Genomic DNA, 16,134 nt, shown 5'->3' with positions numbered 1-16,134 from the left:
AAAGGCATGGCAGCGTCAGCACGTCGTCGCCCCACACTCGGAAAGGCATAGCTACTTATGGGGCGGGCGCTAAAGGCGGGAGAGCCACGGGAACGCCTGGGAAGTAAGAGGCGTCGCTTTGGGGCAAGGAGACCCTGAGAGAAAGAGAGAGAGGGCTGGATGTTGCTTTAAAATAGATATTTCGGAAAGCGCCAGGCAAGCAACAGGCGAGACGCAACAGGGAGGCGCGCGCGAGAGAGAGAGAGAGAGAGAGACGCACCTTCTCAGCGCGCGCACCCCCCGGCCCCCCTCCAACCCGGACATTATTTCCCCGCCTTTCCCCTCCAGAAAACAGTCGACAGCCTCCGCGAGACCCAGACGCCCAAAGCCACCTACCAGCCTCCCTCTTCTTCTTCTCGCTCAGCTGCGCTTTTTCCCGACCGGCGCGTCGCCTCCGAAGGGAAGGACTCCCGGCTAAGCGACGAGGGGCGGAGGCAAATGGCCGCTGAGTAAGGCCAAGGAGCCGCCTCTTTCCTCCTCCTCCTCCACCTCGCCCTGTGTTTCTTTTTTTCCCTCCCCTCCCTTGCTCGGGCCTCCTCCTCTCCCAGCTCCCGCCGCGAGAGAGAGAGAGAGAGCGGAGGGAAAGGCAGCAACAAAACAAACAGGTCAACAGCCACCTCTCGTTTCCAGAAAGCACGAGGCAGCCTGGCTGCATCACACGAACCCGCCCCCCCCGTCACATTTTTAAAAATCCAAATGCATTTGTTTAAGACACTCTGCCGGCTCCGAACAGGTCCCGATATTTTACCCATAAGGAAACAGCGCCTCCCTTGCTTATATTATAATATTCCCAAGTATAGGGGTGCTAAACCCGTGTTCTGTGAACCGCCCTGAGACCTCTGTATATAGGGCGGTATATAAATTCAATCAAATAACTGGCGAGGCGAATTGAGAAAGTCCGGGGTTAAATATTCCCTTGCAAGCCCCGATCGCTGATATATTCTACTTTAAATCAGCAGGAAGAAGCAACACTGTCCGAGTCAGCTCTCGCAGCCAACGATTTATATTAAAATGTTAAGCAGTGCGCCCAGGATAACACGAACAAGTGGGAAACGCGGCCCAACTCCGTGCATCTCGAATACATCGTGCCAAAAACGCAGGTAAAGACGCATACAGTATATTGCATGTATAGAAGGCTGACTTCCCTGGCGGATAATCCGTGACGGTGCATCCTGGTGGTAGGTAGGCAGGGCCATCCCTCCTCTTCCCGCCCCTCGTCCAGCAGCCGCTGCGGGTGAAGAACTGGGAGGAGAGGGGACAGATCCCTTTTGCCAGAAGCCTGTTCCTTCCATTTGCTTAAGGCCCGTCCCGTGACCCCTTCTCCTCCCTAGGATCCCTAAATCACATAGAATTAGGTTGAGGAAGCAACATTCCCTTACCCAGAAGTTCCTTGCTCCAGCATATATGATCAAAAAATATTTACAGCACAATCCTATGCCTATTTACTTAGAAGTAAACGTGCGGTTCAAGGGGGCTTACTCTCCCACAGGTAAATGTGCATAGGATTACCACATTCACACCCACTCAGCTATATATGATACCATAAAGACAATGTTAAGGAGCAATGAACCCACATTAAGCAAAATTTATTAGGAGCGCTTCCAAGCGTTCTGTTTTGCTGCTCCGATTCATTTGTATATTGGCAAATTCAGGTTGTCCATGGAGGGTGACTTTGGTGCTATTGTGCAACAAACCCACTTCCACAAAAACCCAGGCTTCTGTGATGAATGACAGGAAAGTGCACAGGACAATTGCTTGACATGGCACTGTATAACAGCCCAGCACCTGATAAAACAGGTGTCTTACAAGTTCCCTGCAAACAAATTAGGATGTTCAACAAACAGGTTGTTTGGAAGCAACCTAGAAAAGTAGGGGCATACTCACTATTTCAGCTGAACCCCCCAGGCTCTCCATCCCTGATCACTCAGAGATTTAGGATTGGCCCACCTCACTTTTTTTAGTGTACATTCATTGATAAAAGTGGGTTTGCTGCCATGTATGGTGTAGAAGACCCTCACACATGCCACATACATGCAGCAGTTCCATACACCTACTACCTAAATCCAAAGACAATTTTCAGCAAATAGTAATGTTGCTTCTTATGCTAGCAGATACCAGCCAAAAAGGTGTGTTCAGCCTAACATTCAATTAAACCATTTGAAGGTAAGCAAGGCAGCACAGTGTGCCTTATGCTGTAGGGAAAGTCATATGCATGTCAGCATTTCTGGCACTTTCCTTTTTCTCAGTGATACAGAGCCTGAAGTCCAAACTAATCACCTGTGCCCTTTACCTGAGACTTAAAAGGCAGGTATAATTAAATTTCTCTCATTAATACATGTGGAGGTCTTTTGGGCTGCCCGAAAGGCATCACAAAATCTTTTACATCTCTTTTACAGACACCTGCCTACCTTGGCTGTGCACCAGCCTTCCTCTGCAGTGTTAGGATTGCAGTGGAAATAAAGAAGTGACATGATAGAAGTTTATAAAATTATGCACGGCATGGAGAAATTCGATAAAGAGAAGTTTTTCTCCTCTCCCTAACACTAGAACTAGTGGACATCTGAATGGAGCTGAATCAGTTGCATAGTTAACGCAAGTTTCTGTGGGCATCTGGCTGGGCATTGTGAGATCAAGGTCAAATCTGCACTAGTTTACACATTGTAAACACAATGAAAGAATATTTTTAAAGTATTTGATCAACATGTAACTAAGGTGAAAGTGTCAGTCTGAAGACTTGTAAGAAGAAATGAAGGGGGGGGGGAGATAAAACAAGAAATAATTGAAGAACTGGATGACAAAAGAGAAATACAGGGGTAAAGATAAGGTATTAAAAGGTTGATTATACCAATTTAGCAGAATACCTGGAAGAACTGTTTGAAACAATTTCAGGACTAGATTGCACGGAACCTATTTCTATTGAGAAGGGATACAGAATTAAGATGTGGCAAAATATATATACAGTGGTACCTCGGGTTAGATATGCTTCAGGTTACATACGCTTCAGGTTACAGACTCCACTAACCCAGAAATAGTACCTGGGGTTAAGAACTTTGCTTCAGGATGAGAACAGAAATCGAACGGCAGTGGTGCAGCGGCAGCAGGAGGCCCCATTAGCTAAAGTGGTGCTTCAGGTTAAGAACAGTTTCGGGTTTAGAACAGACCTCCGGAACGAATTAAGTACTTAACCCGAGGTACCACTGTATATAAACTAGGGTAAGAGATGTGAGATTTTTTTCTTGAAATATTAAGATAAAAATAATTGGCAAATTACACATGATTCACCAAGTAAGGCAATGGAGTCTTCCATCCCCTGCTCAAATATTTCCCCCGTTATCCTGAAGAAGCAGAAACCTGTGATTTGTAGAAGGCAAATGGAACACCAAGGTAGAGAAACTGATTTGTCACATTGTTTGGCCTCGTCTAGCTGATTTTTAATTATAGTAACCAGTATGCCCTCATCATCACACATGAATAGAAACACGGCATGGGGGGAAGGGAATTTAACCCTGCTGTGGTCATCTGATAGTTCTCTGTAGTTAATGCCAGTATAGTGGTTAGTGTTCGAATTCCCACTCAGCCATGAAGCTCACTGGGTGACCTTGGCCAGTCACTTCCTCTCAGCCTACCCTACCTCACAGAGTTGTTGTGGGGATTAAATGAGAGGGAGGGACATACGCCACCTTGAGCTTGGGGATGGAAAATAAATGCAAACAAGCAAGCAAGCAAACACATTAAGAGTTTCCAAAACAGAATAAACTCATTGTTAACATAGCTTTGGCTTTTCACTATTTTCAACCTAATTCTGTCTTTATCTGTGATATGCCAAACTAGTATTACTATTCCTCATTAGGATAAATGTGCATGATCAAACAGCAAAGTGGACAGCAGTAGCATGTTATACAGGAGACTCTTCTATCACTACTGAGGTGTGGGTGGGTGTGTGGGTGTATGTGTGCGCACGCGCGCACACATACACACACACAACAATAACCCCAAGGTTTGATCACCTCTAGTATTAACTCTGGTAAGGGCAGCATGTTCACAATGGGATCAACAATGCTTAAGTATCACTGAATTTCCATATACTGTAAGTTTACAACCAAATGAAGCATCAATTCCCTCGCTGTTTGCATGCAAAAAAAATCTGTCCAAAGACCAAGATCAAAAAACCCATTGATAATTATCAGTACTGCAGCACAACTAGCAACTTTCAGTAATAAAAAAAATCTCCAAACTTTAAATTACTAAAGCACATCTTTATTTTGCAATTAAACAATTAAGATCCACAAGTAAACTATGTTTTTTTCTTCAAGTTTGTACCTAGACAACTATTTGTCAATCAAAATTAAATATATCCACAAAATATGTATAACAGCATATATTTCACATAATGAAGTTGCTCTTAAGACTAAAAACAAGATTTGTTAAATGTTATATTTCTCTTATTTCTGGGGAGCTGCTGGTATAGTATGTAAAACATTAGTGTACTTTATTAATGGCAAGAACTCTCATTTTACCCCAATGCAGGCAAGATACATAAGGCCCTTTTAAAGCATACAGTAGCTGCAGTGATGAATGCTGAATTCTTTTCATTGTCCAGTGTTGACCAAATTCAAGTGCATGTCATTTTCAACGGAGCACATTTCCTGCTGCTTAGCATAGAGGTTCTTAGCTAAATAGTGTTTTTCCCCCCTTAAAAATAAAATAAACACATAAATTCAAAAGACAAATCTATATCAGATAAACTTGTGTAGTAAACAGAAGATGCACATTTGTATTAGAGATGACCTACTGAGATGCTCAAAGCCAGCTCACTGGGCAGCGCAACACCCAACTGAATTGGACAATGCAACGTCACCGGGGGGGAGGGGAGAATGCAAATTCATTACCACTAGCAACAAAAATAAATAAATTTGGGCACCCAAAAGGATTGTGGATTATGATCGAGACACAGTATTAGGTTTACATTTACACATATACTATAGCACCTGTGACAGGAAAGGGGGGGTGGGGAAACTAGACAAATCACTTTTTTCTTTTTTTTTAGTATTTGCTATGACGACCAGAGCCATATAAATTCATGTTAAATTTGAAGCCCAGCCCCTTCAAATTGCACCGGGAAGTTTGTGGACATACTCCTATAGAGGAATACAAAGGAACTTAGTGCCAATTGTTTTAACTGCTCCAACCATATTATAGCCTTTGTGTATAAGGAATTGCAACTTTTTCCCTTTAAAAACTATTTTTGTGCATTATCTATTCTTTATAATTTACAACTTAAATACCCACCCCCACCCCCGGTTTCCAGAGTTTTATGCAAATATTAGTAATGCTAAGCAGCTATAAATATATAAGCCAGGATTCAGAGAGCTCCCTGGATACACAGAAGTACTTCCAAGTATGCACTGATGTTCCCCCTAACCACAACTCCCTATTCTTCCTCAGAGGTTACTCCCAAAGGTCTTTAAAGTCTGGAAGCAACAAGGATGGAGCCAAAAAGCAGAACATGGAAAAACTCTCTGCCCAACCCAGGAGACCCTAGGCACAGTAAACTACTAAATTAAATGAAATCCACCGAGAAAAAACAATCAGAACTTGTAAGCAGCTACATTGTGGGGGTTACTTTTAGTATCATTATTATGATGCTTAAGGTTTTAAAACCTAAACCAGAAATATGTTTATCAACAATTGCACTGCTAGAATACCACAAAACAGGATGCTGTACGAGAACTACAGAATGGTACTCAGGCCTTGATATTTAAGGTCCGTATGCTGTGTGGTAGTGTACACAGTGTTTAGCTTACTAGAATGCATTTTAAAACAGATGAAAACAGGTCAGAAGCATAGCGCACTGATAAAACAATTCACATGAGGAACAATCCCAATCAACTCTGCACAGGAAATAATTAAGTATCTCTCTCTCCAACCTGGTAGCAAATTTTATTTTCTCCAAAACTTCTGTCAGTAGTAAAGCATTAGATAAAGTGCTACTATATGAAATTCAAGAAATTTAGGCAAAAAGTAAATACTTTAAAATGTGTTAAATATCAAGTAATTCCACCAAATAATGTCCGTCAAGGTCTCTTCATTTCCATAGTATTAACATTGTTTCCAAAGAGCCATTTCCAAAGCGTTAACATAGTGGTCTTCAAATCTCTCATAGGCCAGAACATTTGGTTTGAGGCAGGGGCGGCTAACCTGTTCCCCTCCGCATGTTGCTGAATTACAACGCTCATCATTTCTGACAACTGGCCACACTGGCCAAGGCTGTTGGGAGTTAAGAGTCCCAACATCATCTTGGAGGGCAACAGATTAGTCACCTCTGGTTTAAAGGCAATACAAATTCATCGCCCTCCGATGATTGAAAGCAAATACTTTCTAAACTTTCTTTAAAACTCAGATTGCAACTGATGTGAAAGCCTATAGGTTGTTAAAGTTAAGCATTCAAAGTTCCAGATAGGCAAAGACTTTCTCCTAATCTTTTTACTATACCATTCCGAAGACTGAGAAGCAACCATTTTAACTTTGGTTTGTATTTCTTCTAATTTGGCGGCATTGACTAAATCAAAGTGAACATATTGATTTTCCTGTATGTCACTTCCAGTATTGCCATACTTGGCTCAGCAATTTTAACAAATCAATATACTGCTTTGTTATACAATGAACTTGTTGGTTACAATTTAACATCTGTACCCAAAATTCCTTTCCTCCACTGCAAGTGGTAATAGCGCAAACTGAAAGTTAGTGTTGCATAATGATGGAAACAAAGGCTTGTGTTTGTTTCTACATGGCAGCTGGGTATTAAAATTAGGAAGAGCATGCATACACACACATACACACAAGCTACTACAAGAGACCCAAGGGATATCTGCAGGAAATCTAGGACACATAATTTAAGATGATTCCCAGATTGTAAATTACAAGACTTAATTATCAGCTTGCATCCAAAGATATGGGCTTTCCCACCATTCCTCTTCACTAAAGCCTCCAAATTATACTCCTGAGGGTCAAGGGACCTTCTAGCATGGCAAGTGATGTGGTACAGGGTCTGTAGGAGGAGGAGGAAAATCAGCAGAAATTGTGGTCAAGTGCTTTCCACTTGCACAAGAATGCCTTTGGATCCAAGCCACTGTATTCATATAAGGCATCTGTCACTTCACTTGGTTGAAGCTTTCCCCCCACCCTAATCAGCTTCTCAGCCCAACAAGGACTGCAGTGAAGAATATCAACTGCTTACGGTTGCACTGCAAAAAGGGAATTCATTGAACCCTCTGGTCAACATACAACTTCATTTCAACACCCCAAGAGCCTTGTGGATAACATCCGGAGGCTTATTTTAATAACCAGGGCCATGAGCAATTCCCCTGCACATTGCAAGCTGCTTTCTTGGGCTGCTTCTCTCCCCCACTCTCTGCGCATGAATATTTACAATGCCATGGATTCAGTCTGTATTTTGTTACGTGTTGGGACGTAAAAATAGGAGAGACTGCATAACATGCTGAACTTTCTCTTGCACAGCATATGCTGATCTAAGTGATCTGTGAATCTAACTATACAGGCAAGTTTAAGGCCAGAAATTTAAAAAGTGCAGGTAGTACCAGGTGTCTCCACTGCTTTCCAACAGCCAAGTCAAAGACTGAGGAACAGCACCTGCAAGATACAGTATATGGCAAGAACTCCTAAGACTTTCAGGAGCTTGGGTAACCATCCATTGCCAACCACGCACTGCCTATTCTTAGTTACACTCTAGTAATTCTGCCCCCTATCAAGCAGCCCCTTCCCCAAAAAATTATAGTGTTCTGCTCCACCAGATGGAAAAAAACTGCTGAGATTCTACAATACAACATTTCCTTCTTCTGGGCCTTCATGCACAGCTGCAACTGAAGCATTTCTGCTGCTTTTCAACCTTCCACAGATGCAACAAACCTAAATCTGCACATCGCTTGTGGCAAGGTGCAAGCCATACTACTTCCATCAAAAACCTCTCCCCAGCTCTCTGCACTTGCATTTTGTGCTTTCTGTGATAGGACAGCATTTCTAAATTGGGAGCTGTGGGATACTGCTACCCTATAAGATATTACTTCTCTAGTATGTTAATAGGCTGGATTACAATGTATTAATATGATAGGCTTTATTACATCAGTGAAGATGTCTTATATTTTAGACTTAATTTGTGGCCTTATGCTGATCTTGGTTTCAAATGATGCATGTTTGGGTATAGGAAAACCACTAAGGGACAACCAGGAATCCTGTTCTTATGTTAACACAGGGACATTACTGCAGCACTGGAAGTGGATGTCTACTCCAATGATTTGGAGGGACTACGCTCTAAGTGGCATGATTAGCTGGCACACTTAAAGCCATGCTGCTCAGAGAATGACTGACACTGAGGGTACTTAATATTTAACTTTCTCCAAGGTATACCTCTACCACCCCAAAAGCCACACACCTAAAAAGGCAAAAAAGCAATTTAAAGAAGTTTCTCAAGAGTCCTAGATTTCTGCATTAGAAACCTTCAAAAGTACTTTAAATAATCATAGTTTTCAGTCCTTAAGATAAAAAACAAAAACACAAAAAACATACATCGGAAACATACATTGGCACTAAACCATTTCCCTATGGCTCTTATTTACAATTAAAACAACCTGAATTAAAACAACAACAACGATAACAACAGGAAGTGTTACATATGATTCTTTTCTCTCCCATCTTTTTTTAGCAAATAGTAAGAAAATAATTATTCATAAAATCCAACATCCATAACACCCATCATTTTATATGTCATTATTCCTGAAACATACATTCATGTTTTGTACAGAATGAAAAAACATACAAAAAATATTTTTTCCCTTTTCTTTTTAGCTTGATACAGATCTTCATAACCCAATGCAAAGCAATGAACAGTATTAACTTTTAGGCCATATAAAAATACTTGTAAAAGGCTATTTATACCACTATGGGAAGATGCATGTTGTGAAGATCCACTTTTATGGCATGATAATGCTTTAATTTGTTATCCTTTCTTTACTATGTGTGCATCTGAGGGAAATTCCTGTGGCTTGTTGATCTGCTGCTTACCCTACCAAACTAATCTCTTTCCATATTTCTTCATTGCCACTAACCAGCAAGCCCTAAATCAGCTTATAACAGGGGAGATGGAGGCCTGAAGGCAGCTAATGTTTCTGCCTATATGTCAGATCAACATCCTATGTACCAAAAATATATGCCAACAAAACTATACATTGTGGTATAAATGTTTCTCATGGATTCAAATTGCTTTGGCAACCTCACATAAGAAAATCAGCGTATTTAAAATATCAACGATATACAACTCTCTAGTAATTTCCCTTGTATAAGTTTATAAAATGGGCAATGCTGTTTTCATTTATATGTTGGCAACAGTAACATACGTTGGCAATAGTAACACATGTTTCACTAGAATGGATGCAGTAATTTAGTATTTACTTTAATGTGTTACAAATGCTTAAATTAGTCCTGCAAATAACCAACACTATGGCACAGAACAATTTCCAAATTAAAAGCAGGAAAGCCTTCTCTAGGTATTAAACCATTTTTGAAGTAAGCGGTTCAAAATAGAATATGAATATGCAGTATATAGCATTATTTATATTCCTATTTGCCACCTGACTGGTTGGTAGAACTACTGGAGGCTTTCTATAAAAAGGATTTTACATTGCTTGCACTAACATCTAAGGATGGTTTAGAGTGCAATGCAATATCGTTAGCAGTTACTCACATTGTGCTGGGTAATCTGAAACTGTCTGAAACATAGTTTAAAAATGCATTTCAGCCTTTCATTTTGTGTTGAACAGAAACAAACTATTAAAAGCCACTGGATCCTTCAATTACCAATTGATGTAGAACATTTGAACCCACTATCCCGCTTCAATTTCAAAGCTGTCAAAAGTAGCAGTTTATCAAGCACTCATTCCAATTTGTGAAAGCAGACAAAAGTGTATTCCTACACCCTGGACAAATGCTCAGTTAGAGACTGAGGGGTGGGTGGGTGGGTGGGTGTTTTAAGAAGCCCATTATACCTCATCCTACTGAAACTACAGTTTGGGTGAAAGGAATTGACACTAGCATTCATTTCTACACTGACTCAAGAAGTTATATTAAAAGGATAATAATGCAATAATTTCAAAACCAGAAATGGAGACTACTGGATTTGCTTTGAAAATAAATAAACAGGCCAGCAGATGAGATTTAGTTTTTTTGAAAAAAATAAAGTTTCTCTTTCATTTGGTATCATGATGAAGAGCTGCTACAACTTTGCACCACCAATTTCAGGGCATTGGGTACAAACTTTATACAGCAGATTTGCAGCCCCTTCCAGTACATATAGAGGAGAATAAATGTGTGGGTTTTTTTTAAAAAAAGAAAAGACAAACCTCATATTGTCATCCATAGTCTGCATATTCTGCTTTTTAAAAAATTCAGTAATTATTCAAACCTCTTTAATACAGGGCAGTGTAGGTTTTCATAAAGAAACAACTGAATCCTAAATGCATATTGTGCAAGAAGCTGTCTCAGATCTTCTTCTTCTTCTTCTTTAATAAAAAGGAGACAAAAACCTTTACATGACCCTAGAATGAGTTCAGATTCTGTATCAATTAAGTGCCTCCAACTGCATACATGCTAATGACCTCAAAAAAAGAGGCACACAAATAAAAAAGCACAAAAGTACACAGAGATCCCAAAGAACATATGGAAAGCATAAATGTTTTGGGAACAAGCTGATGGCATTTTATGCACCTTCCTCCCCTTTTGTCTTGTCATAACACAGTATAGCACAAACATGACTCAATAAAGCACAAATGTGGACTCAGGAAATGTAACTGGCAAGCAGGTCATGGGGAAAGCTTACCTTGAAGTTTAAAACAGTTACCAGAACTATCAAAAAGGTATAGCATACTCAATTACAAAGCTTTTTTTCTCAGTGGAAGGCTAAAAGAAAGAAATTCTAAAACTATCTACTGGCTTTACATTTGATGTTGCAAATATTTTACCAGCTGAAAGGAATGTGTCAGATTTCCCACTTCAATTCATAGCAGTAAACAATTATTACTTATTTAATAGGCTGGGGTGCTCTTGCTACCCATAGTAGCATGCAGGTACTTGTAGAAAGAGATGGAATGGTATTTCTGTGACCCCCTATCGTATTCTAAGTACCATATTCTAAGCACCAAGGGCCATGCTTTAAAGTGTGAACCTGCTAAAGTAAATGTTACAATGATGATACTTCCCCCTTTAGGGCCAATACAAGTGCCTTGTCATTAAAGACATACACTGTAAGTCTCAAGGCACTTAAGGGGTTAAGACAAAACACATGCATTCATTCCCATTAGGTAATGTCGTCAGATGTTACAAAACACACCAATGTTGTGACATGCTGAGAAACAGAGCTACCAGGTCAAAAATAAATGCCCCTCCTATCCCACCCTAAATAAGATGCTGGTTAAACGGGCCTTTATGCAGCTACTGCTGAGTTAGACGAAAATGTAGCTTTCCACTATTAATCAGGTTAGATCCTTAGAACGACATTGGGCAAAATGTGCTGCTTCAGTAGGCAGTGTCTAGTAGTAGTAATATTGCTAATGTTTCACCAAAATAAAAAACAAAACAGCAAGGATCTTAACACAGCAAAATTTAGCACTGGAAGAAATGGCTTTGTGTGTATTGTTGTTGCTTTAAAAAGACATAGGTGTCAACCAAAGAGTGAAAAGTGTTCCAAGCCTTTTTTTTGTAGCAGTTCAAACAAAAAGGGACTTTATGGCACTACAATGATGTCTGGAAAGTCATGGAGTTCCTTAAGTCTGGTTTGTTCGAAGCAAAGCATGAAGAAAGAGTCTTCCAACACAGAAAAATCATAGTGTTTTAGAGACCAATTTTCAGTTTCAACATAAAGTGCAATAGTGCTGAAGTTTTTTCCATGTCCTTTTCATTTCTTCATTTTTTTCAGACACCATTTCTTGCAAGTAATGTTATGGCACACCAGTGTCTTGTATGGATTCTTCTGAAAGGTATCTTTTGTTTTCTATTAATGCAGCGAAGTCGTTAAAGGTCTAACAAGTTCTTCTTCATACACTTTCAAAATAGCCTCACAAACGAATCTGTATTGACTCTAGAAAGAACAGTGCAATAATTTATAAGTCACAGAAAAACAAGCTGGAGAAACTAACAATGAACTATCAGGATAAACTTAAAAGACTTGAAGAATTTTGTGCTGAAAATACTACAGGATGGATCCAGTGACCAGCATGCTGCAGGAGAGGCTTCAGGGGGTAGGATGGGGGGGGGATTAGCTTTCCTCTGTGCTTTTCTCCGATTCCAATCCTGTGGGACAACTGATGGTAAGGCATCCATCAGCAAACAATTGTTAAAAATCTCCCTTATTCTCCTCTCACCCCTCCTAAATCTGCTCTGGAAAACCTTAGGGGGCTAAGGGGATTCATTAAAAACTGCTTCCCTCTCCATTTTGCTGATGGAAGTCTTCAGTACTTGAGTGACACTGTTTGATACAACAGTTTAAAAGTTTTCAGCTACAAATATATAAACTTACATTTCAAGGGCTGCAAATTAAAAAGAAAAAACAAAGAATGAATGTGAAATTTATATTTAAGTAGCAGCCTTGAGATTTTCTCCCATTGACATATTCTTTAAATATTGTTCAAGTTGCTCACTCTGATCATTAGAATAAATACGAATTCTAGGTTCTATAGCATGCTACAATCTATAATATCCATAGGCTACTTTTTCAGATTTTTATTAGCATATAATCAGTCTTTAGTGCATCTAGAGAAACAAAGGTCTAAAAAGAAATCTGTGTTCGCACAAGACAATAGCTACGTAATTTCTAATATATAGGGTGAATCTAAATTCACATTTAAAACATGAAACCTAGGACAATGCCATCTTGTGGATAACATGTGGAAGTATGAACATTTACAGGGGAAACGGAAAGATTCAGATATCAGTTTTAGGATGGTGATAACAAAACACTAAATCACTTTTCCTATGTGTGTTTTAATTTCCTTCTTGAACTTAAAAGCAAACCTTCACTTCATTTCAGGATCTCTAAATAAACTCGTGTATGGTTAACTGCTTGTTCTGCATCAAATATGTGCACCTTGATCCAGAAAAAGATATATGTAAGCAGAAACATTCCTGCAAGTACATTTTTCCTACTCCATGCATGGAAGTGTGCTATTAAGAGGGGAGGAAACATCTGGAGTCCACAGATGGTGTTCCTGTACTGTGTGCACATAAGATGAATAGCATCAGCTCTGACCTTGCTAATCATTTCCTTTGTTGTTTGATAGAGGGAGGGGAAAGCAGGTGTTGGACACCAGACACAACGGCTGGGGTCAGGCTAGCATAAGCCAATACAAGTGAATGTTTTAGCTCCACGCATAGGCCCTTTGCTCCTCTTATAACGCAAATGAATGAGCAATCAACAAAGTCTTACATTAACTATAGTTTCTCATTTTGGACAAAACGAAAAAAAAAAAACCCTATGGTTTATAGGCTTCAGAAAATGCCAGGATATTAGGCCAACTTCAGACTATGGCTTTAACCATGGCTTCCCAGCATGCATGACATTAGAAACTATAATTAATGGAAGAGTTCCTGGTTTGTTTGCTCCCTCATGCAAGGGGACTATATGCATGGCTAAAAGTTTTGTATCTTTTTCTCTCATAACTGTCTACCACTACCAGCAACAAACATCTGTTTGGCAAAGCAGATGCTGCAAGTTACATACAAATCAATACTTAAATTTTAAATTGGTTCTTTCTTTAAAATTCAGTTAAGTGTCACCTATTTAAAAGTCATTGTTAGGCATCTGTGATACTGGAAGCAGTTTGTTCTAATGTATCAATAACTTACAGGAGTTTGGATCATCATGGCCCTTTGATCTCTCATAGTTCTCACAATATCCAAGGGAAAAACAGGCTGATTGCACTCAATGAGACACATAGCTGTTTCCATAGTGATAAGAACTCCTGTTCGTCCAATCCCGGCACTGTAAAATAAAAAGGACTACTTCTTATCACATTTAATATTTTAAAGCACTTAGGAGATATATATAATTAAGTGGCCTAAGTCAAACTTTTCTGAGTTAGCTGACAATATACAGAAGCAGCATTTTCCACTGAACGAACACATTTTTTCCATAACAAAGATAGTAGATTTAATGAGAAATAATATATATGTACTTATAACTGTCGTTCTTTGGGAAGCAGCCACATCACACAAATAGGCAAACAGCTAGGTTTGAACTTGTTAGGAAACCCTTCAAAGGCAGTGCTTTAGAGTGAAGGTATGCTAACTTCAGACTTATGTAGTTTATTTGGGTGTTATGCTTACTAGAACCCATGTGATCCATCAACATGTTTAGAATGTACAGAGTAACAGTATATATTCAAGATCTCTTAATATTCAAGGAATAGCCAGGAGCTGCTCTTTCTGGCTCCATTCAACATGGTTTGAGTAACAAGGTCTTCCTGAGCTCTGGCGCGCTCCTGCCTCCATAATTATCCTTTGGTGCTTAGTTTGTCTCTTAGAATTCTATGTAACTTTTTTCTTTTGTGGTAGCAAACACTGAAGACTGGATAAAGAGAAAAATAGGGCATAATTCCCAGGATTATCAGCCCAGATACAGTCAAACCTTGACTGCTGAATGTAATCCGTTCTGGAAGACTGTTCAACTTCCAAAATGTTCGACAACCAAGGCGCGACTTCCGTTTGGTTGCAAGAGCTTCTTGCACTCAAGCAGAAGCCACATCGGACGTTCGGCTTCTGAAAATCATTTGAAAAACATAGCATTTACTTCCTTCCAGGTTTTTGGTGTTCGGGAGCCGAAACGTGTGATAACAGAGGTGTTCAGGAACAGTGGTTTGACTGTACCCATTTCCACTCCAGAGCTCAGCAAGAGAATAGATCTTTTGGAATACTAGATGGAATTCGGCATTGCACTGGAATGAATGTTCTGTCTGTGCAATCACTCAGCCTCCCCCTTGTGTGTGCTGTTCTGGGAGTTCACTGAATAACCCTAGAGCCAATTTCAGGGGGCACGGGGGGGGGGGGAGAGCCCCATTGCATTCCACTGATCGCTCATTAGGTAGATCCCACCCATGATGTTTTATGTGCCAGGTCTCAACTAGATGGCAGTCAGTTATTACTGATTTATCAACAATAATCAAAGCCAATCCACATACACATAGGAAGGGGAGAAAAGGAATATGGACCAGACAATGTGGCACTGATACATTTCAATAAATGTCATTTTTGTAATGAGGCATGACTGATATTGATTTTGACCTCAGACCTTGTGATGACGCAGAAATCCAAAGCTGAATATGAAAACAGTTAGAACTTCAAACAAGAATTAAAGAATTCTAGTCTGGTATCTATGCTTTTGACCTACAGTGTAATGGGAGAACCCACTTATACAGTCTCCAGCAGCTGATGTTTAGTTAATGAAGCTCCTGAAACTGAGCCCTAGCCTATTTACCTGTTCTGAGTGAAAACCACTTGTAGGTGACCAGAAACAGCTTAGAAGCACAGCAGCAGCATGGGACAGAACTGCTGTAGCTGCTGTACAAATAAAAAAGCTACAGAAACTGAAGAACTGGCTATTAGGCCAGAAGGAAGAATAAAGAAGCCATGCATGCTGCTGGCAACATGTATTAAATGATACAATGCACAATTACCAATACGATGTACATTACTAGTAAGGTACCCCTTTTTAAGACAGTTCAGCCATTTCTATTTTAGCCTCATAGTTTACATGGTTAATACAGCTTCCTAAATTAGTTTCCTATCCAGTTCTGGCACATAAAGACATCATAGCTTTATGAAGCATGAAAACATGTTTCCAGACAATTAGGTAAAGCTATTCTCATTCAAAACCAGAAGGTCAAAAGAACACAGTAAGTAACTGTTTCTTTTAATTTAACAGAAACAAGAATTCAGCTCTATATTTGAAAATGAAGGTAGCTACAAAATGAAATAAGGTTTTTGGTTGAAATCTTGAGAGGGGAAACACAGTGAGTTTTCCCTACAAGTTAAATA

General features: G+C 39.8%; 2 protein-coding genes and 1 long non-coding RNA gene across 5 annotated transcripts in view; 1 reads left to right on the top strand and 2 right to left on the bottom strand.

Moving 5' to 3' along the window:
• Positions 1–856, bottom strand: part of EPB41L5 (erythrocyte membrane protein band 4.1 like 5) — a 59,426-nt gene extending 58,570 nt beyond the window's left edge. The window contains exon 1 of the mRNA XM_083489292.1: positions 376–856. Coding sequence (XP_083345418.1) covers positions 376–694 — 319 coding nt within the window. The 5' untranslated portion in view covers positions 695–856. The remainder of the gene's footprint in view (positions 1–375) is intronic.
• LOC310701343 lies at positions 392–16,127 on the top strand. Its single transcript, XR_014523018.1, has 3 exons — positions 392–488; positions 996–1,139; positions 16,022–16,127. It is a non-coding gene; the product is annotated as an uncharacterized lncRNA (long non-coding RNA).
• Positions 4,275–16,134, bottom strand: part of PTPN4 (protein tyrosine phosphatase non-receptor type 4) — an 85,985-nt gene continuing 74,125 nt past the window's right edge. For 2 of the 3 annotated variants that reach the window (XM_083489208.1, XM_083489210.1), the window contains 2 exons: positions 13,948–14,083; positions 4,275–12,184 (listed from right to left, as the gene is read on the bottom strand). In XM_083489208.1, the coding sequence (XP_083345334.1) occupies positions 12,101–12,184; positions 13,948–14,083 (220 nt within the window). In that variant the 3' untranslated portion in view covers positions 4,275–12,100. Of the gene's footprint in view, positions 12,185–13,947; positions 14,101–16,134 lie in introns of all 3 variants that reach the window. The other variant, XM_083489209.1, reaches the window with a different exon arrangement.

The sequence above is a fragment of the Podarcis liolepis genome (genome assembly GCF_965112155.1).
Source record: "Podarcis liolepis genome assembly, chromosome: 1".
NCBI lineage: Eukaryota > Metazoa > Chordata > Lepidosauria > Squamata > Lacertidae > Podarcis > Podarcis liolepis.
Note: the sequence above shows the minus strand (reverse complement) of the source record. Positions and strands in the feature narration are given on the sequence as shown.